At 39.3% G+C, this 21,120-nt stretch overlaps 1 protein-coding gene across 2 annotated transcripts in view; it reads right to left on the bottom strand.

Moving 5' to 3' along the window:
* ksr2 (kinase suppressor of ras 2) overlaps positions 1–21,120 on the bottom strand; it is a 97,240-nt gene that overhangs the window by 14,289 nt on the left and 61,831 nt on the right. The window contains exons 7-15 of one of the 2 annotated variants that reach the window (XM_062416985.1): positions 12,156–12,225; positions 10,814–10,897; positions 10,401–10,486; positions 8,735–8,755; positions 8,351–8,460; positions 6,563–6,731; positions 6,164–6,205; positions 4,073–4,142; positions 997–1,045 (exon numbers count right to left, since the gene is read on the bottom strand). In XM_062416985.1, coding sequence (XP_062272969.1) covers positions 997–1,045; positions 4,073–4,142; positions 6,164–6,205; positions 6,563–6,731; positions 8,351–8,460; positions 8,735–8,755; positions 10,401–10,486; positions 10,814–10,897; positions 12,156–12,225 — 701 coding nt within the window. The remainder of the gene's footprint in view (positions 1–996; positions 1,046–4,072; positions 4,143–6,163; positions 6,206–6,562; positions 6,732–8,350; positions 8,461–8,734; positions 8,756–10,400; positions 10,487–10,813; positions 10,898–12,155; positions 12,226–21,120) is intronic. The other variant, XM_062416986.1, reaches the window with a different exon arrangement.

Here is a 21,120-nt window from a genome sequence, read left to right as displayed (position 1 = left end):
TTACACCCCTAGCTTTACACCTTTGAAACTGTGGTGATTAAAAATGTCCATATGCAGCACAAAGAGGTGGCAAAATATTCTACCAAGATGTCAAATGGAGGATCAAATCTGCATAAATCTCTTCTGAAAAACATTAAGAGGGAGTTTTAGAGGTGAACGCACATAAAGAAGTTGATTATGCATTCATTGTAATACCTAATTTTGTCATATCATTTAATCATATATTTAATGGTTATATATTTTATTATTATTATTTTGGTTCATTTCATTGTTGCATAGCAGAAAATATGAAGAAAAAAATCTTCATACGAGTGAAAGTAAATTTGAGTTATAGGTATAGAGATACAAGCATTTGATGTCAAGAAACATGCAATCACTAATGTGTTGTATTAAAAAAATCTTAAAACCATCTTAAACATACAAACATTACATCAAATGGTGTATAATTTTCAGGCTGCATGTGTTTGAAATATTGACTGCTGTTCAGGCAATTACCAATAAAAAAAATAGAGAGTTATGAAAAAGGAAAACAGCCAGAGGGAAAAACTGGCTGATTTATTCTGATTTGATTTTAAATATAATGTACCGCAGGAGTGAAAATGACCCATTCGAAGATGCCGACTGGAATATTATTCAAGGCAATCTGCATCACATTTTCTCAAAATATATCATTGTTACAGAAACAGCGATGATGATCAGTGAAGCTACGTCTTTCCCTTCGTGCTGCTTTTGCCGCATAACTTACCTGGAGGCTCCTCAGAGAGCTGAGCCTAATTATAGTAAATGAGACAACAACACAAATGACTGCTACAAGTGATGGTGAGAGTTGCAGTTTGTCTTCATTGGCTTTCCAGAGTAATTTCACAGTGCTACTCCAGACGAAAATGTCATGGAAGTCCAGTAAAATAACATATGAATAAAAATACCTGCATTTCTTGCAATCAAAAGCAATACAGAGATCACATTTAGATAAGGGAAAAAAGAAGATTGACTCACATCTGATGTAGGTTCAACTTCGATTTGGAGCAAAGGGTTTGTTTCATTCCTGAAAGCAAAAATAGATAAATGTACATAGAAAGTCATTGAGAAAACACTATAAGTAAAGTAGGTCTTCTTTCAGTCATATAACTGATACTATCTCTTAAATGTCATTTTGCCCCTCTTCATTAATTTGTTTTTTAAATGTTTCTTTTAAATATTTGTTTATTTTTTGCTAATACATTTTTTAAAAATCACTAAACTTTCCTCATCGAGATCACACTCAAAATAATCCCCACACCACAGACTGAAACAGACCACCTGCAGTCGTTTGCAGCAAGCAGAAGTACATTCTTATCAAGACTATTTGACAGATAAATGAATAAAAATGTGAACAGGATGAAATATTAGAAAGAGCCCTTCTAATTACTTGTGACATTTTCTGACCCTAATTTTTAATTTCAGTCATTTTATAGACTTTCAAGTACGTTTTTGCCCTGAGTCCCCATTAATTTCTGACCCCAGCATGTACACTGTCACCTACACCGTGGGTGCCAATGGCACGACAATAATGAACCCACTTCTCCTCTTCAACTCATCCTCCTCCGTCCACATAACTGGCTGTGTAGCATCAGCGTGTAACCTCTCATAAGCTCTCCGTGGTATATTAACAGTGGTTCGCAAAGAAATCCTGGGCTCTGGGCAAGGACCACAGGTGAAGCAGCTTATAAAATAATATGTGATTCCTGTGGCGCCAAGGGCTCCTACAACCGGTTCAATCTCTGCTCTAATGAGGGAATCCTGCCGGGTGTTGGGGTCTGAGACTGGCCCTCATTAACCCTAGGATGAGGCCATTACGGCTGGAGAAATCTACTGCAAGAGCATACAAAGATGTTGGAAAGGAGGGACAATAGCATTAATTAAATCAGAAGAACATGGGTTTCATAACTGTACTAATATATTCACCTTTGTCAAAAGGCAGAGAGAGAGTGAGACAGTGAGAGAGAAGGAGAAATAGTGAAATGTTGAAACTGGCCATGTCTAGAATGTCTCTTTATTGTGTGTTTTCACCTCTTTTCACAGACTGCATGATATTAACACGCAATGTGGATATCCTATCTGGATAAGAAAAAATGTATGTCAATGTGAGCTGTAAATGTACGCAGAACTCATTGTGAGCAGATCTCAGTCATGTATTAATGCAATCCATATGGAGTAGTCACATTCTTAAGAAAAAAGTTAACCTAAAGAGTTGAATTTTTGCCTAACTCCACCGCCTACTGTTAGCTCAAACAAAACCTGAATATTAGAAGAAGTACAAGCAGCTAACAAGTCTTCCCACAGAAAAAAGGGATTTCAAAATTAATAACGCCCATCCATGGTATTGCGTTCCTTGAACTACAACATGCCATCGTTTAACAAGTTCACAATCCAATTACAATGCAGGCAAAATTTAGTAGAAGACAACTTCTCAAATATCCCTCACAGGAATTGTTTAAGTATCTAACTTTACAGCCTGAAGTACACAAGTAAAAAATCTCTTAAAATCCAGAAATTCAATTATCTGAACAAACTTCCATCGGAGAACTGATTTGACTTTTTTTTCAGCTCAGAGGGGAGTCTTTGTCTCTTTAAGTAGATGGTTTTGGGCATTTTAGTCCTTAGTGGAGGCAGCCCTATTTAGCTAAGAAACACATCTGCATTGCATTTAATTCATACCATAAAGATTGGACTTTAGCTTGAAAAATATGCACGTAAAAAAGGTATTCCTGTAAGTCATTTTAATTGCCCAAATAGTAGTAGATACCCATTTTTAAAATAAGTGCCTGTGGGTAAAATCTGGGTCCTTCTCAAAATTATTTTGTCTGGGTCCCCCAATACATTAGAACATGTTCCCTTATTGGTCAACATCAGAACTTGATATGTTCATATACACAAACCCTTGCTATATTCCAATGAAAATGATGTAATCTTCTCTTTACGGAATTTCCTCCTCAGGAGATCACATGACTCAGTCAACCACCTACCAAGCTGGACCTCATTCTCAATCAGCTGCATCGTGTATTTACAGGACAGTTTTCTGCCTGCCTTGGTCTGATAATCTGTTTTGTTTTCCTACTTTCACATTTTTGTATTCATGGATTTGTCACACCTTGTGCCACACTGGAAGTACAGCTCTATTGCTTAATGGCTGACTACAATCTGAACATAAAGCAAATAACTCCATAATCTTTAGTTTACATCATAATGGTTATGGTAATGAGTGTAGCACTGAACGTCAGACAATCCCTTTCTATTCTCAAATACATGCAGAGCTTGCTGTGATGTATGCACACCGTCTTATATTCTCTTCTGATTCTTATTATTTACAGACATCACTTTCTATCTTTTATCTTAAAGCTGACAGCTGCTACTGAGCTGTGGCATGACATCAGATACAGCTTCTTTTTTAAAATAAAAATCCAAATACATCACTAGAGCCATGTACCTTCATTTAAAAAACAGTTTGCCTCCCTTTATGGTGGACCTTTTCAAGATCATGTTGATATTTTGAAAATACAATTAACTCTGGCATTATTTGCTATTGATTAATCCATTAAAATCTATGGGTACAACCCATATTTAATCACAATTGACCATACGCCTATAGATAGTCTCTCTTGCCCGGTTTCTTGTGATAGATTGAGATCCTAATCTGATTAACATCTGGGTCGAAAGGCATCTCATCCCTCCTCCTCCTCTTCCGGTTATTTTCCCGTGACCACTGGCTTCCTCAAAGAGCAAGTGGAAATCCAGTTGGCATCCCAAGTGTAGCGTGAAGTAAAGGCCATGCTAACATTAGTCTCTGAGTATTCATCATGTCGGCCTTCACATTGAAATTGTCACCCAAATATCTGTGCTCCAATAAGTTTGACTTGGCCTCTGACCAGCCGCCACTGAGAGGAGGAAACGAGGGAGCATGCAGATGAAAGGAAGATAACTGAGAGGCGAGATGGAGCTGATGAACATTGGAAGAACTTACTTTACTTAATTTCTTTAAAGGCACTCATATGTTTTTGCTAAATTACTTCTGAAATAGCTACTAGCTACTCACCCTGGTTCAGACAGGACAGGATGCAGGATGACCTGTGGTGCTCTGCTGGGAGGAGCCTCTGGAGCAACATCTGGGGAATTAGTCATAAAATATCATACCATCAAATTAGAACAGAGTTGTATTTAGTTGGTTTTTTTGCATATATTGCTTTCCATGTTTTAGAAACAGAATGGTAACAGCTGTAGGATAGATGTTAAGGGGTGATGGCTGTAGACTACATCATACTGCAGCTGAGTTCCACGCCCTCAGAAATGTAACAATGAAGATGCTCCAAGGAGGCTGCTGGGACTGTGATTGGTCAGCTTGTGCATTTGTTGTTGAAAACTGTACTGAAAATTCCACATTTTAGATAGGCTCCTTCATCAAATTCACCTTATAGGAAATTTGTGATGAATTTGTTGGCTGACGTAACAAATATAAATGTTCCATTTTCTATAAACGTAGTGACGACTGTGTGCCGGAATTGCGGCATTTAACTTGATGTACATTGAGAGAAAAAAAATGCAGAAAAGAAAATGTTAACTCTATGTGGCAGTGATGACAATATTCTCTTGAGAGTCCTCAGTGGTTGTATGTTTTTTTATGCTTCCCAAGGACTAAATTTAGAAAGAAAGTACAATGTAGAGGTACAGAGTAAATGTTCGACAGCACTCCTTGTGAGCAGGAATAAACTACAATTTTCTTGGACCAGAAAGATGTGCATGTTTTCTTCACACTGACTGCTTGTATATTTTTCTTGATATACTTTGGATAGAAATCAGTCACTGTAAAAATGTTGTCATGGTGGGAATGGGGTTGGAGGAATAGGGGGTGCAGAGAGACATAATGTACTGTATGTGTTCATACACAGTAATGTGATGTCACTTTTCAGCCTGTTCATGTTTCAAAAAGCCAAACAAATCTCACAAAAGGATGCATATAAATAATACAACGTCATGTCATTGGAAGAAAGAGGGGAGGTTTAATCCTTTGGAAACACATGTCTTCATCATTAAGACGGTGTACGGTCAGCTTTTGTGTTCTATCTGCCTCTGAAAGACATTACAGGATTCACTCACTGCCACGCTTGTTGCCTGTGCTGGCACAATCTGACAATTTGTGACACAAAGTGGGAGCCACAAAAAAACATTCCCTTTGTGGCACGGTGCATTAGTAGCTGGCACCGCTCACAGCAAGAAGGACCTGGTTTTGTTTTTCGACCGTTTTCTGCGCGGATCCTGCATGGGTGTTTGCATGGATTTACTCCAAAGATCTGAAAGCCAGGAGGATTGAAAGCTCTAAATTGCCCAATGGTGTGAAACTGAGCCAGTTAGTCTGTCTGTGATCCCTGTGACAGACTGATAACTTTGCAGGGTATTCCTATTTTCTACAAAAAACATATATATACAGATAGCCCAATGCCCCTATAATGACACTAAAAATGAGCACTTGTGTAAAGACATTGAATTAATATTTTTGAAATTATACTGTAATTGCCCGTAGGAGGCTTATGTAAACGTTTTATTGTTGGTTTGTTTTGTTTTCTAGACAACAGCAAGCATTTACAGTAAATTTGAAAAGATGTGGATGCAGCGTTCGTTCCATTTACAGCATAATGGTTTTAGATTAGTATAAGATGTGACTAACAGTGGTCATGAGTGGTAGTAATTGACCGTGTTGTTTTGCAGCTCATTAAGGTACCTCATGAAATGTAGCTGAAAAACAGACAAAAGTATGTGTGTGGCAACAATAATCAGAACGTGGATAGCGCCTTATCTTCTAGATTTATGCATTTCCAAAACCCTGTCTTCCCAGACCTCAATTACCGCTCATCCTTTTTTCCTCATACCACTACATGTTGCCTGCCAAATAGGCAAATACTGTGGGCTTACCACTGTGGGCAAAAGCAAAGGGTCTGGGCACTGACAAATCATTAGGATGACCAAATGAGTGAAGTAATGAGGGGTGTTGGTGGCTGAAAGTTTAAAGGAGGCCAGGTTGAGGAGATGAAAATCACTGCCGACATCAAAAGAGCTCACCTTCTCCTTACTCATCCTGGGCTGGTTGCAGTGCGTTATATGTAGGTGTAATGATCAAATATGAGGCACTCACCTGGAAAGATGAACTGTTGTTTGTATTTGAAATAACTGGAGGCTGCAGAAAGAGAAAAAAAGGAGAGTTGGAGTTTGATCTGAGGCTGTGTGAAGCTGCCAATCTTATTTATTGGTTCAGTATTTAAACTCAAATTAGTTTATATAAAACAATTTTACTTCACTGAGCAAATGTGTAATTCACACAAAGGTATTTCACACTACTAATTAATTTTCAACTCTTTGAACGCAAAGCTTTTATGCTCCATCTATTTACAGGCTTTTAGCAGAGTCACTACACGTCTGAGTCAGGTATACCTTGCGTACTGTTGTTTTCAGCACACACGTTTTCAAGACCCTAGCAGCCGTGTTGCAGCCTGAATGCGTCACAACCCTGTCTAATGGGATCGACCCATAATACCTGTCAAGTTGAACTGTTTCTGTTGCCGCGCTGACTGTGGGGAGGGGTGTAGTGGTGAGGGGGGCGTGGCACTGCTAGGCAGGGGTGGGGCCGGAGAAGACGGGGTGGAGGATGTGGTGGATGAGGGATTACTGCTGGAGTCTGGTTGGTACGGGACCGGGATGTGATCCTGAGAAGAGACAAAAAAAGAGAAGGGTTAACAAAGGCTTTACATTGAAAGTCAATACTGGTGGTTTTTGCAAGTTTTATTTCACTGATTATAAAAACTTGCACTCTATTGTTGGCCTCTTTCTGAATCATACCAAACGTTTCTAGATTGATTGACTACCTTCAAGGCAGTACTTGGTTTTCATTCATTATCCTACAATATATATATATGGATATGAAGTTATGTTATCATTGTGCTGTACCGCAGCTGTTAACAAGAAGTGTTTTCAAAACTTCTATCAGTGGTACATTCAAGGATGCTCTAACATCCAAGTGTTGGGATGTTCCAGCTGTTCACTTAAACTGATCTTACCATGACCTCTTTTAATCAATCATCTTGCTACTGTGAAAATATGAAGCAGTTCACTTTTGGGGCTGCTTTTGCCATCAACAACTCCTGTGTTCATGACAGTGAGCCCCAGACAAAAACTGAACTCCAGATCCAGTCCAATGAGCCCCACAGAGACCCTGTTCCAGGTTACATGCATCCAGATCAGAGTGGAGGGAGAGGTATCTTCATCACCATACTCTCTAAAATCATTTTAGCAATAGGAGTCTCTCCTGAATGCTGACAGCATCTTTCATACAAGGATGACCAGATGTTTATAAACCTTCCAACCTTATGACTACATGATTTTTGTTTTGTTTTAACTGTCTTTTGCTACTTTAGTTTATTTTAATTTGATAGTGTATTGAACCTTTTAAACCCTTTAATAATGTTTTGTGTCTTTCATGACTTATGTGAACTGAATTTCTTCATTTCACAAAAACAATTAAAGATTAAAGAAAAGTTCTGTATATTAATCCAAATTTATGGAGCAGAACTATGTTTCCTCTTAATCTCCATCATCTCATGACCCCTCAGATTAATCTTGTGACCCTTACAACGCAGTTCAAACTAGCTTCACCTCAACCAGCTACAACAACTAAATGCTGTTTATGCGTTGACTGTGTATTTAATAGATTAGTCACAGGCTGTTTTTTTTGCAAAACAACAACATTTAGTTTCATACTTAGATACCTAGATTTTAAATGCAGGACTGCTCATTTATATCTAATGCAAAACATGTAAACATTGTGTTTTGCTGCTGTCATGAAGTCTTTTTAGACACGGTGCCAAAATAGTTGGAAAGTACCTGCTGGGTCAAAGAGTTTGCACTGTGTACAGTAATAAAACATCAGGTCCTCTCACATTATTTCCACATTATCTGATTATTTTTGGCATTTGGAAAGGTCTTAGTTGTTGTATGTATACATTTTTAAACTCCCATGCTTTCATTCTTTACACACGTTTGGTTTATAAGATTTCCATCACGGTGTTACCCAAAGGAAAACTTTTTCCTCTGGAACTGAGCAGAAGTTGTTAAATGTGCCGGCAGAAAAAATATTCAATGTATGAAAACAAATCCATCTGTGTAAACATCAATACTGCCGAAGATATTTTCATACGGCTTAATGATCCCCTGGGAATGACACAGTGACTCATAACCATTTACAACCCCCCCAAAAGTGCAAGAAATGTGATATTGTAGGACAAGGTTAGACACAATTTGTAATACATGGAATGCTTTTAACACTTACCTTGTTGATTTTGTTGGTTTTGGGGAGAGTCTGACTGATGTGCAGGTCTGTGTACCTGAGCGGGTTGTTGATGTCACATGGCACTGATTCGGTCCTTACCAGACGAGCTACTACAAGAAAAAAAGCACAGAGGAATAATGAAGCACAGTGGGAGACCGAAATTAAACAATACTTGCCTAATAGTTTTCAGAAAATTAGGGGAAATTCTTTATCAGACCCTGCTTAATGTGAAAAATGAACAGATTGCCCTTTCTTGAACACTGGCCATTTATTATCGTATGCCGACACTTTGAAAAAAGTTTCCTTAAGCAAACTAAGTCATTAAGAAACTGTCACTCTATTTCAATAAAACGGTGTAGAAAAAGTCTAATTAGTGTTCTTTACCTTGAGTCGTCCCTTGGTGATCTTGTTTGAGAGAAAATGGGAGGGGGGGGGGGGGGCAGAGAAAGAGAGAAAGGACAAAAGAATCTCAATTCTGATAGCAGATAATCGGAATTTTTTCATTGCTGTCTGTCAGTAAGAAATGGCTTTGACAAATGTGACTGCGATATGCACTATGTGGCTTAATTAATCAGCAGATAACCTATCTGCTTAAACCAGCTAAGCCTTTTTAACTCTTTTACTGAGAAATATTGTCTTTTCACTACCTCTAATAAAGACTCAGAGATATTAAAATATATGAATAATCATGAAGACAGAATACAGCTAGGTTTAAAACCTAGTTCTGATCCTAACCCACTCATTTCTTATCCAGGGCCTAAATAAAAGCACACACCTTTTTTAAACTATTACTCATGAGTTGAATTAGAAATGACCTTCAGTTATTAGCTAGAATTAATCAATTTTGGACAAGCTACTTGAATATTGCAATTACTAATGACATATTACTTACTAAAAATATGTTACTAATGAATAGATCAGTTGATTGAAATAAAATTAATCTCATTTTGATAATTGATTAAAAATGTTTAGTCACTTTTAGGGGGAAAAAATACAAAGAAGTCTATCATTCCAGCTTTTTATATTATATTCTGGTATCTTTGGGTTTTGGACTGTTGGTTGGAACAAACTAAGACATTGGGGGAAGTCCCCTTCAGTTTTGGAGTGATCCACATTTTTCACCATTTTCTGATACTGTATAGCCCAAATGACTCATAGATTAATCGAGAAAATACTTGAAAGATATAATTGATACATTTTTTTAAATAATCAAGTTGCAGTTACATTACTTGTAATATTACATTTGTTAATCAGCCACGATCCATAAAACGCATGCATTTAAACCTCAACAATAACACCTCTGTATTTAACGTGCAGAAAAAAAAAAAAAAAATGAAACACGACATAGTGATTTAACATGCAGAAAGACTACAGTTTGGAGGTATTTACTGAACATCAACAGCTAACTTAGCCCCAGTGACTGTCCTGTTTATAACCATATCTGAACAACACCCTGCTGATTCCACGGTATGGACGAGTTAACAGCTAAGAATACGGTATAAATGCTAACTTCTTCCCTAAACCTCCCGTCTGTGCACGGAATGTCAGCACATCTATTCATCTACTCATTCAACCCTCTGTCAAACTACTGATATGACGGCAAACAAACCGCTTCCTAAAATACTGAAGTAAGAGAGTTACTGGGATTAGTAAATTATGTTTTTATTATATTTTTTTTTAAATATTAAAAAACTATTAAACCATTAAAAACAATCACTTTACTGTAATTTGTTAATAAGTAACACTGGAAATGACAATATTACCCTAACTACAAAACACAACATAGTTTAGCTTGTTTCTAATTAATTTACTTTGCCATTATCTTATTACAAAGAAAGCAGACTTAGGTCACTTCATTCACATATAATAGAATAATAAGACTAGTGGCTCATGAAACCTAAAAAAACCTTATTTGGTTAGAGACATAAAATTATCTTATATAACTGTCAAAAACTTTATTTATTTATTATAATCAGCTTTAGGAAAACATATCAGTGTTAATGTAAATGCAGATGACTTTAGCAAGAAGGGACATGTTACATAAAAATACCTTTGAGGGATTCTCGTCCGCCTCGCTGTATGATCAGTAAATGGCAAGGTGGGGCTTCTTTGGTGCATTTGTTGTGGCACTTCAGCCTGGAGTGCATGAAATGAACCAGAAATTTGATTAGCATTTGTCTTGTTGTTGTTGTTGTCATTTAAGTTTATTTACTCAGTAATGAAACCAAGGGGCATTAACACATAGAAAAATAAACAAGAGATGAAAATTGAGCATTTATTCCGTGAGATTAAGACAAAACAGTTCATGAACATGTGTAATCTAGAAAAACAATTAAAAAAGAAAGATGACAACATTTTTTTTTTTTAAAGCTCATAAAATAATGATTGCGCTATCAGTAAATATGGGTGATCAGACATAATGACATAATCTACAATAAGATTTCTTAGAAACATGATACCTACTTGCAGTTTTTACATTTCAGTCCAAACAACATTCCCTTTCCACATACTATGCATGTCTGGGACATCCAGTACTTTGTGGAAAACCTGCATGCAAAAGAAGAAAGAGAGAGTTATGGACGCCAAAAAAATCAAGACATCACTCTCTGCTTGTCGCACATCTTTATGACATGTAAGAGCTGCGGACTACCATAAGCGCACTACTTCTGACCTTTTGCATATCACAACGTTCTCTCATTCTGACAGACGGCTTTTGCCAAAAATAGCCTCATATTCACTGCATAACCTTTTCGCAAAGATAAGAGATGGCTGAAGTAGCTACTTCTGTATAAGTGTTTACCTTCATAATATCCATCACCTGCTGATTTAATTTGGGCTCATTTTATTTTCATCCTTTGGTAACTCTGTGTGAATGAACAGTTTACTTTGTTGTTCTGCAACGCATGAGAGGGGCCATGGGGTTTACATCAATACAACAATCAGTCTGAGTGATGGAAGCTCTGAGGTATGCACCAGCCTTTCACCAGCCGGCCACTTCTCAAACAAACAAATCCACAATGTGCTCCAGAGTATCAACCAATTCCCTCCACAGACTGACTGAGCGGTACGAGCATGTATGCGACTATTGGCTGTATTTACTGATATGATGCTTGAATGCCAGCAGTGGGGCTGGCCGGCTGATGGCAGGTGACTAATGTAGTTTGACAGAATCCAAATCTCTTTATTAAGCCATAGCTCCTCTCAATTGAGGAGCTGTGGCTCCCCTGACAGATTTTTTAGTGGCCTCCGCTGTCAAATATGAATGATGATGTGACATAAAGGGCAGATTCTGCATACATAAGTGGACTTTTTACACAGAGGGGGCCTTAAAGCCAACATGGAGCATTGTATAGCAGCTACGTAAATGGACTTATCTTAAGAGGCCAACAAGGGCACACGTTTGAAGAATGCAAATTGGCACGTCAAGGACACTGTTGGATGGAATGATGACATTTGTCTTAAAATCTGCCTTAATCTTCAAATAATGGCTTTACATTCGCATTCGCACTCAGGTTGGCTGGGTATGATGAGGCTTAGTGCTTCTCTTTCCACCTCGCTGAGTTTCAGCAGGCAAAACACCCACGTTCTGGAGGTTGCTGAGATTTCACAACTAATACGGTATTGTTTTACTTTTTAGATCACTATAGCATTTGGAGTCAAGCAGGGTGGGAGAGAAAGAGAGACAAAGAGAAAAAAAGAGGACTGAGATGAGTTATGCAAGAGGCCTTGTTTAATTGGCCTGGCATTCTATCACCAATGGATGAGTGTGTCACACACTCACCCACACACTTTCCTGTAGTCCTACCTGTGTTTTATCGAGTTTCCCAGATCTCTTCGGGGAATCTGTGGGGACCAGCGAGGCACTGAGAGAGTGTCTGGAGAGAAAATATGGAGGGAAGGTCATTTACATGTTTTTTTTTTCAACATTCAAAATTGACTAAATGTCTCACATTAAACATTCATTTAGCACATATGGCTTTCAGAGAATGAACTGACTGCAGCAACAAACTGACATTTTGGTGTCAGATTTAATCAGCTGTTCACATATCACGTACACAGTTATTGATGACTAATTGTCAACCAATCACTATAAATGAGACATTGTCTTAATTGTCTAGATGGATAGATGGATAGACAGATAGACACACTGACACATTAAAGGAATGAAAATGTAATATAAAGACATGGTAGCTTCCAGAGTATCAGTCAACAACACAGTGAGATAACATATAATGAGAGGCAGTTCTCTCTGGTGCATTGTCTCAGGCTTATGGGGCTGAAAATGTAGTCAAAATTTCAAGGTCCTGTCTGAACTATCTGCTATGGAATTGTTTGCATGTTTTGGACGCAGATATTTCCTGTGATAAGGCTACTTTTGTGCTATCTGTATTCCACTGTGAGGAACTCTCGCTTCAGAAAGGTTTTCACAACAAAAACCTTTCGCTTGGTCCATTAGTGATTGCTATGACTGAACAGACCGCTACATTTATGCGCAACCTCTTAATACCAGGTGGGAATGGCAGCCTACACAGCGTTGCCAGTGAAGGCGGATGGATGTGGTGGATATGCATTGAGATAATAGCATGCTCTAATGATGTGCAGGCCATCAATATTTCAATAACAAAAGGGCAATGCTGAAAAATGCTGAAGAGTCACAGGTCAGACCTGTATGGAGATCAGTTTTTGTCTTAATATTATATTTCAGTTTTTGTAGAGACCCTGCATGTTATGGCTCTATGTAGGTTTTATTCTGTCACATTGTTGCCAGTTTAGAAATTAATAAATGCAGTTTACCTCAACAAAACAGAGAAGAATAAGCAGTAACCATATCAGTTTCATGATGATATAAAGAAAATATGGATCGGGTTTGTTAGTGCGGTGAATGTCACATATACCAAAGATGTGTAGGTTTTGCAAAGACAGACTATCTATGTGTTCACTCTGTACTGTAAAATCATATAAATGCAAACTATCCCAACTTCCCCTCTTTGCATCTTCTTGGCTGTCACTGTTTTTTTGCAAACTGATGCATTTCAGAGTGTGTCTTGAAGAAAGCAGCTAACTCAACAAATATGCAGCTTTAAAAGAGAAAACAATGTAAATATTATTGAAAATGTGCTGCAAAGTGTTGAGTCATTTGTGTAATAATTGAGTAATTTTGTGAAGGGCTTTATGCAGAATTTGTTCATGAGTTTTTAAGATGGAAATGAATTCCAGGATGAGGGGATCGGGGGGGAGTGTGGGTGAAGTAGATGAAAAATAAATCAGGGAATTTGGAGGATAAAGTCAGAAAGAGAAGCAAAAGAAAAACAAGGCCTAGAAGCCTCCATGCATCAAATGTCTCAAATGGAACTGTGGGCCGAGGTGCACACTCAGATCGATATGAGAGGACAGAAGAGGTTCACTTCAATGAGGCTGAGAGGAGAAACAGATCTGAGCTGTTACAGCTGGAAATCTCACAATATTGCTACAAAGAGTGTACTCTCTGCAAGCTCAAAATGAGCTCTGTCAGTGTTCATATTCACAGGCTTTTGATAATGTGGTTTTATTAGAATGGAAACAGAAAAGACATTAAGATTAACTGATGTGATGCCTACAGTGAATCTTGAAACCTTGTAGATTATGGATTTGAGTCTCCAGATGAGATTTTTTCAGAGAGAGATATCCCCTACAGGCAGAAGCACTTACACTGGTGGAATTAAGCATCATCAGAGTCAAAGTACCACAATACTTCAAGCCCCTGAAGTCCAAAGAAGGAGCTGAGTAATACATCATTTCCCGATACCATTTCCCACTCTATCCTGCTCTCCCGTCTCTCTGAGCTCATTGGCCTTACCGACACTGCTCTCTCTTGGCTTACCTCTCCAACCGTAAACAATACATCACTCTGCAAGGCTACTACTCCACCACTGCAACAGTTAACCATGGCGTCCCCCAGGGATCTGTCCTTGGCCCCCTCCTCTTTACCATCTATTTGCTCCCCCTCGGTCAGATCATCCGCAACCATGGACTCAGTTTCCACTGTTATGCAGACGACACCCAACTGTACGTCAGCACCAAGCCCTCCTCACAACTCCCACCAATACAACTCAACAACTGTCTGCACGATATCAAAACCTGGATGACCAACAACCTTCTGAAACTCAACACCAACAAGACAGAGCTCATGGTGGTGGCCCCCGCACCACTGCTCAGGAAGGTTGGAGACCTCACCCTGGTCATCGACGGCTGTCCCACCTCCCCATCTCCCAAAGTGCGGAACCTGGGCGTCATCCTGGACCCCACACTCTCATTCAGTTTCCACATCCAGAGCATCACCAAATCTGCCTTCTTTCACCTCCATAACATTTCAAGACTCCGGCCGTCACTCACCGACTCAGTCACCGAAACCCTCATTCACCTCCCGTCTGGACTACTGCAATGGTGTCCTGTCTGGGCTGCCCAACAAAGCCCTAGACAGATTGCAGTACGTCCAGAACTCAGCTGCCAGGGTGTTAACCCACACAGCACATCACCCCCATCCTCAAGAAACTCCACTGGCTGCCAATCAAACAACGCATCAACTACAAAATCCTCCCTCCTCACCTACAAATCACTTCACTCAGTGGCACCCAAGTACATCACTGACCTCCTCCACCCGTACACCCAGTCACGGTCCCTGCGCTCCACCAGCAAGGACTTACTCTCCACTCCCCGCACCAGACTCAAGACCTTTGGTGACAGGGCTTTCTGTGCAATTGCCCCTACCCTTTGGAACACCCTGCCCCCTCCTATCCGTTCCGCCACTTCTCTGACACAGTTCCAAAAGCACCTCAAAACACACCTCTTCTCTCTTGCCTACCCTCCCTAAACCCCCACCCTGCCCCTACCCCCCTACTCCCACTCTTGTAAAGCGACCTTGGGTATCGTGAAAGGCGCTATATAAATTGAAGTTATTATTATTATCACTGCCTTTTAGCTCTAGTCAGTTTCGTGTTGACTGAACTGAAAAAAACCCTCTAAACTTCTAGAGCAGCTCCGCCTCCAAGAAGTGAATGCATAACAAAGTGGTTTGTTCTCCTTTCAGGTGCTTTTTCAAGCCTAGCTCAAGAAGTGGCTTGAAAATAACCTGATAAACTACTTCCTTCTGCACTTCCAAATGCTGGGATATAGTTTTTCATGTACCAACACTACAATTTTGCTGTGCTTAAATGGCAATTTAAATCTGTGTAAATCTGACCCAAATATTAGAAATTAGTAAATACATCTTGATGTGATGAAATTATTATTATTTTGGTTTATTTTCTTATGTAATATTAATCTGCATATTGTTGATTAAGGGAGTTTTGTTATGGACGTAAAGAAAAAAATCTAAATGACCAAAATCTTCTTAATAATATTTATGTAACTTTCTTAAATCTCCCTCTTTATAACAATGACTGGTGTTGGATTGGGATTAATGATGAACATCTACGGCAGATAAGAAAATTGATGTTTGTGTCTCTCAGTTTTCTGGTGAAGGGCTTGATCAGACCTATTAATTGATTACCAGGCTCTGAGTAATCATTAGTCATATGACAGCGCTAATCTCATGGCCCAATGCTGTATAGCATTTCCTGGTTCCTGAAACGCCCTTCCTCCCTCCTCCTCCTCCAGAGTCCCCAGAGGCTTGGTGTCTTTTCTACGCACTCCGATGCATCGCTCAATTACACTCAATCATTCTGATAACTCAATACAGAGGGGGAACTGACATCATCTGCTTCATGTCGGCCTTGTTGGCGACTGGCAGATGATTGGACTTGTCAGCAGCGTGGTCAGGGCTGTTTATCATCCTCTGTGTGCGCTGTTGATGTCGCTGTCTGTCTTCCACGACAGTCTTTGATGTTCCTACCATTCACCACACAACAGGGTGTGGGTATATGTCATAGTATACTCACACACATGCCAGTCATGTTTTTTTTTTTTTTTTTTAAAAGGGATAAGCTTGAGAAATGACAGAAACCTTTCAGACATGCAGCACGGCATCCCAGGACAAACTAGAGTGTGTGGCGCTTGTGTGCAAGATGAATCTGGGCCTGCCTGGCAGTTTAAGAATGGTCTTTAAGCTGACAGGTAATTAATGACATTTTATTTGCGCTATCAATCATTTTTTAGTTGTATTTAGCTGTAGTGTATTTATCAGTTTGGTTTGCACTGGTTAAGCTCTATGGTTTCATTTTATTTCACGTGTTTTATGTCTGTATTTAACATCTTGAGAGGATGTTGGAAATACCACTTCAGCATGTCATTCTTTAAATGTTGTGGATCCATAAATAAATCACTTTTTTTTTTTTTTTTTTTTTTAATATTGCCTTAACCATCATGAAGCCCCTCATCATCTACATCAACATGAAGTTCAAAAACAAATATAAAGTGCTTTACAGGGTTACATTTCATTGCCATGCCTGATAGCATGAGACATATCACATGCTATATCTACTTTCCTTGTGTAATGAAAACAAAAACATAACATGTCATCCTTATATTTTGATGTTGTCATGATATCTTATGAGGCATGAGAGCAAAATAATAATATGAAAAGCTACAGTTTCAAGTTAAAACTGACATCCATTTATATTTTGTTGTGTGCACTTTTTAAGTCAAACCAACTGGTTAGTGTTCCACTATGAAAGCTTACTAGTCTAGCCTGCTAGCTTCTATATTCCCAGTTGAATACAAACTTCATATGTACACATGTAACACACTTGCAATAACAAAACAGATCTCAAACTCAGCATCTCCAGAGGCAACACCATTTGATAGCAGTTTGACAGTCCAGGGGAGAGTACCAAATACACACAATGTGGTGTGGTGATAAATATTCAAAATATTCGAAAACTTTAGGACAAAATCAACATACCAAGGCAAACTATGGAGCGTAGTCTCTACGTGCATGTATGCATGTGTGTGTTTTGTGAGACAGATGAGCCCGCAGGAGCTTGGAAACCCCTAGGCGCCAGACAACAGTGTCCTCCTCCATCTTCTCTGATTGGCCTCAGCCTAATTAAGCCGTAGCCTTCCTTCTCCCTCCTCCACTGGCCGGTCACATGACACACAGAAGGCCACGGGGTTGCGTGTGTGTTTGTGTATTTTTGTGTGGGTCACAGAGAGAAATGTAACTACACTGAAAAATTAAGAGTTATATGTTTCTGTTAGTGTGTGGCTTAAACAGAGGGGGTGCTTGTGGGAATGTGTGCATAGATAAAGAGAGTACTCGAGACTACGAGCCTATTTAATGCTGAATATAGTTTATTTGACGTTCGACTGAGATACCTCTCCATGTAATTGATTGAGTGCCAAACAAAGCTCTTTCCCCGTGGAAGATCATTTTTTACAGCAGGTAAAAGAGAAAAAGAGTGCAGCGTGAGACAATTAAAGATACAACACACACACACACAAAACCTTGTAAATTCTAATTATTCTCATTGTTGGCACCGTCACTAAGTCATCACCCACACCTACTCTTGTCATAATCAGAATCATCAAGATCCTACAGCTCAATGGGTAGAGTCCCGCACTTGAGCAGTTTGAATAAAAGCTTCAATCAAAGGGTTGAATGCAATCAATGGCACAGCTGGGACGGTATCATCAAGAGATAATCAATAGCGTAAGACTGAAAGAAATATTAAGCACAAAACAATGCAAGAAAGCAAAGTGTCGAAGAGAAGCTGGAGCTTGTTTAACCAGATAAGAGCTTGACATCATGGTATATGGAGTGGACTGTGCAGAGCAGCAGAAGAAGTGAACAGGACTGTAAAAAATGTGTGGGCGTTTGCTGCACAATGTGCTGCATTATAGCACATGAGTGTTATATGAGCTATATGTTACAAGCTGTTGTGTGCCATGTCCTCATTTTTTTTCATCCGTGTGTTTTAATGACACTTTCCTAAAGGTGAAATTACACAACTCAGCAAGTACTGTATTTGTTTGGAGTGGCATCAAGAAACGAACAAAGAGAGGGGTGGATATAAACGAGAGCTATTTTTTTTTTCTCGATCTCTGTGTGAAAGAAAAAAAAAACTCTGATGAACAACAGACAAAGCCAGGTTGCACAGTTGCTATGGCAACAGCTACACGCCGATCAGCCTTTTTGCAGAATATTGTGCTGTCATCTTTGATGAGAAAGTACACACACACACACACACACACACACACACACACACACACACACACACACACACACACACACACACAACATGTTACAAGTAACCCACATAGACACAAAACCCCTGTGATAAACTTACAATAGTAATAACCACGCTAGAAAAATAGCAATTATCTTGGATGAAACAAGTATCTTTACACAGCCTTATAGCGGAGTGTTTTAGACTGGCAGTATAAGTGTGCCAGTGAGACAGAGGGAGGAGGGATGAAAGAACAGATGATGCCTGGAGGTCTTATGGCTCGGTAGAGACTTCCTCAGTTGGAGAACTCAAATGGCTCGGAGCGTGCAGACGAATAAACTGACCGACAAACAGAGCAGGTTTTGGTGGTGAGGCCAATCTGACACTACGGAGGACTTTCAGCTGACGTAAAGCACCCTCTGGAAGCTAAATCAGACAACACTATTAGACAACACTGATGATGAACAGCTAATTGTTTAAGTAACTGTATAAATCTGCTGTGTCATTAGGACACATGGGCCGTTTCATGTTTCATGTCAATACCAGAGAGCAAACAAATAAAGATCCAAAAAGTTTTCTGAAAAGATGCTTCTGGGGTGCAACCAGATGGGAAGCTTATACACGCATGCACCAATCAGTGTATCAAGATAAAACTGTGCTGTCCTCTACATCACACAGCCTGTAGGAATATGTGAATGAACACATGTGGTTTGTAGTCTGTAACTTACATAAAATGGCTTTTGCGCCTAATTGAATGTTATTAACATCTGTTGCCTTGTTACACTGCCCTGTTGGCTAGTTGGCTATTAAAACAGTTTGTTTTAGTTAGGTGACGTGTCGAGTTAATTTGTTAATTTATTGTTCCTAACTGCAGAGTTTACTAAGTCCACAGCCTTTTCAGTGTGGATTCAGAGGCAGCACAGTGTTTACACTAGACTAGCTTGGCTTATGACACTGTTTCAGATACCTGCCCTACTTTCCAAGGAACAAACATAGTAACTATTGACCAGTCAACCTCATTATTGACTGGTGGATGCAAGCTCCTCTGCGGGGTTTTATTAGTTGAAGTCAGCACAGAGCTTGATGAAGAGCTCCAGAAAAAAGAGTAAATTGACTTTAAAGTCCCACTAGCAAAAATGAAATACTGAAGCGAACACCAAATGTAACTTTATTACTCAGGTACCTCTTTCTCCTCACTCTGATTTAAATTTAGCAGTTATTTGTTGCCATTATTTACTTGTCAATTCTCAAAGGGACCTCCATTGTGGTGCCACACTTGGTTGCTAGGATATTTTTGTGACGCAACTGCATGAGCGTCTATTCGAGGTTAGGCAGAGTGGGTGACGTCATTCGAACACATGCAGAAATAAACAGAGTTGTGCACAAAGCGTATAAGAACATTTAAGCCATTTATATCCATAAGCACACACTCACAGACTCCCACTCTCTCTCCATCTCTGACACGCACACACACACACACACACACACACACACACACACACAAACACACACACAGGCGTGCACTCACACACACACACAACCTCCTTCTCGCTCTCACTGACACAAAGTGCTTACACACATACACACACATCAGTTTTGCAGCAGGTGTGTTGGTTGAGGCCCAGGGCTGGTAGTGGACCTCCAAGTGGACAAGGCATCATCACAGGCTGTTGCGTCTGTCCACTAAAACTGTGTGAACTCAAACAGCTTCAGGCGCTAGAGGTGAATTGCCTGTGGAAACTGTCCCTCTGAGGCCACCATAACTTTCCACATTGGAAAAACAATGACTTATCATAACACCTGGAGCAGAAACAAAAACACTACAAATTGAATATGTATTATTTAAGCTGACCATGAGGGAGAAAGCAAGTGCAACAACCCACAGATTTAGCAAGCAAGAAGTTCGTTTATCTTTTTGTTTATTCTCAAAGGTTCAGGTCAGAAGTTGTTCTTTTTACTGCATTTCATGTGGATATAATGAGAGCCAGTGCAGGTTATTAAATGAGACAATTAAGCAAGTATTAAAGGTGCTGCACACCCTCACAGGTGTTTGTTATTTTGGTTGATGAGACCTAAAGTTTAAAGGAGTCAGAGTTACTGTATGCTGATGATTATGTGATGTCACTCTATTTACTGCACCCTATTTTCTTCGAGTGTAAAATTTACAATGTTCACATTGTATTTTATAGATGACAAATTGCATTTGTGCAAATGCTTCAAAGAAGACTGCTCACAAATTGAAGTGAAGAATTGTGTAATGAATGTTTATTATGTAACCAAAATAAGTGAATTCACCTGTGTGGGTTTACCATGTGTAGGGCCTTCAAAGACAAGTTCCCAGCATGGACTGTGCTGCAGATTTTTTTCCCAATATTGATTGATTTGATTGTTTTTTGTGGGATGTATAGCATGTATGTGATGACTACCTCCAATAGCATAACCCTGAGTAATACTACCTTGGATGTCTATGGGAAGTTCTTAACCTGAATTGATTTTGTGTGTATGCGTTTGTGTGTATGCGTTTGTGTGTGTGTGTGTGTGTGTGTGTGTGTGTGTGTGTGTGTGTGTGTGTGTGTGTGTGTGTGTGTGTGTGTGTGTGTGTGTGTGTGTGTGTCCATCCTTTTCAAT

The sequence above is a fragment of the Scomber scombrus genome, chromosome 4 (assembly GCF_963691925.1).
Source record: "Scomber scombrus chromosome 4, fScoSco1.1, whole genome shotgun sequence".
NCBI classification, from domain to species: Eukaryota; Metazoa; Chordata; class Actinopteri; order Scombriformes; family Scombridae; genus Scomber; species Scomber scombrus.
The sequence above is the reverse complement of the archived record's forward strand: the minus strand, read 5'-3'. Positions and strand labels throughout refer to the sequence as shown.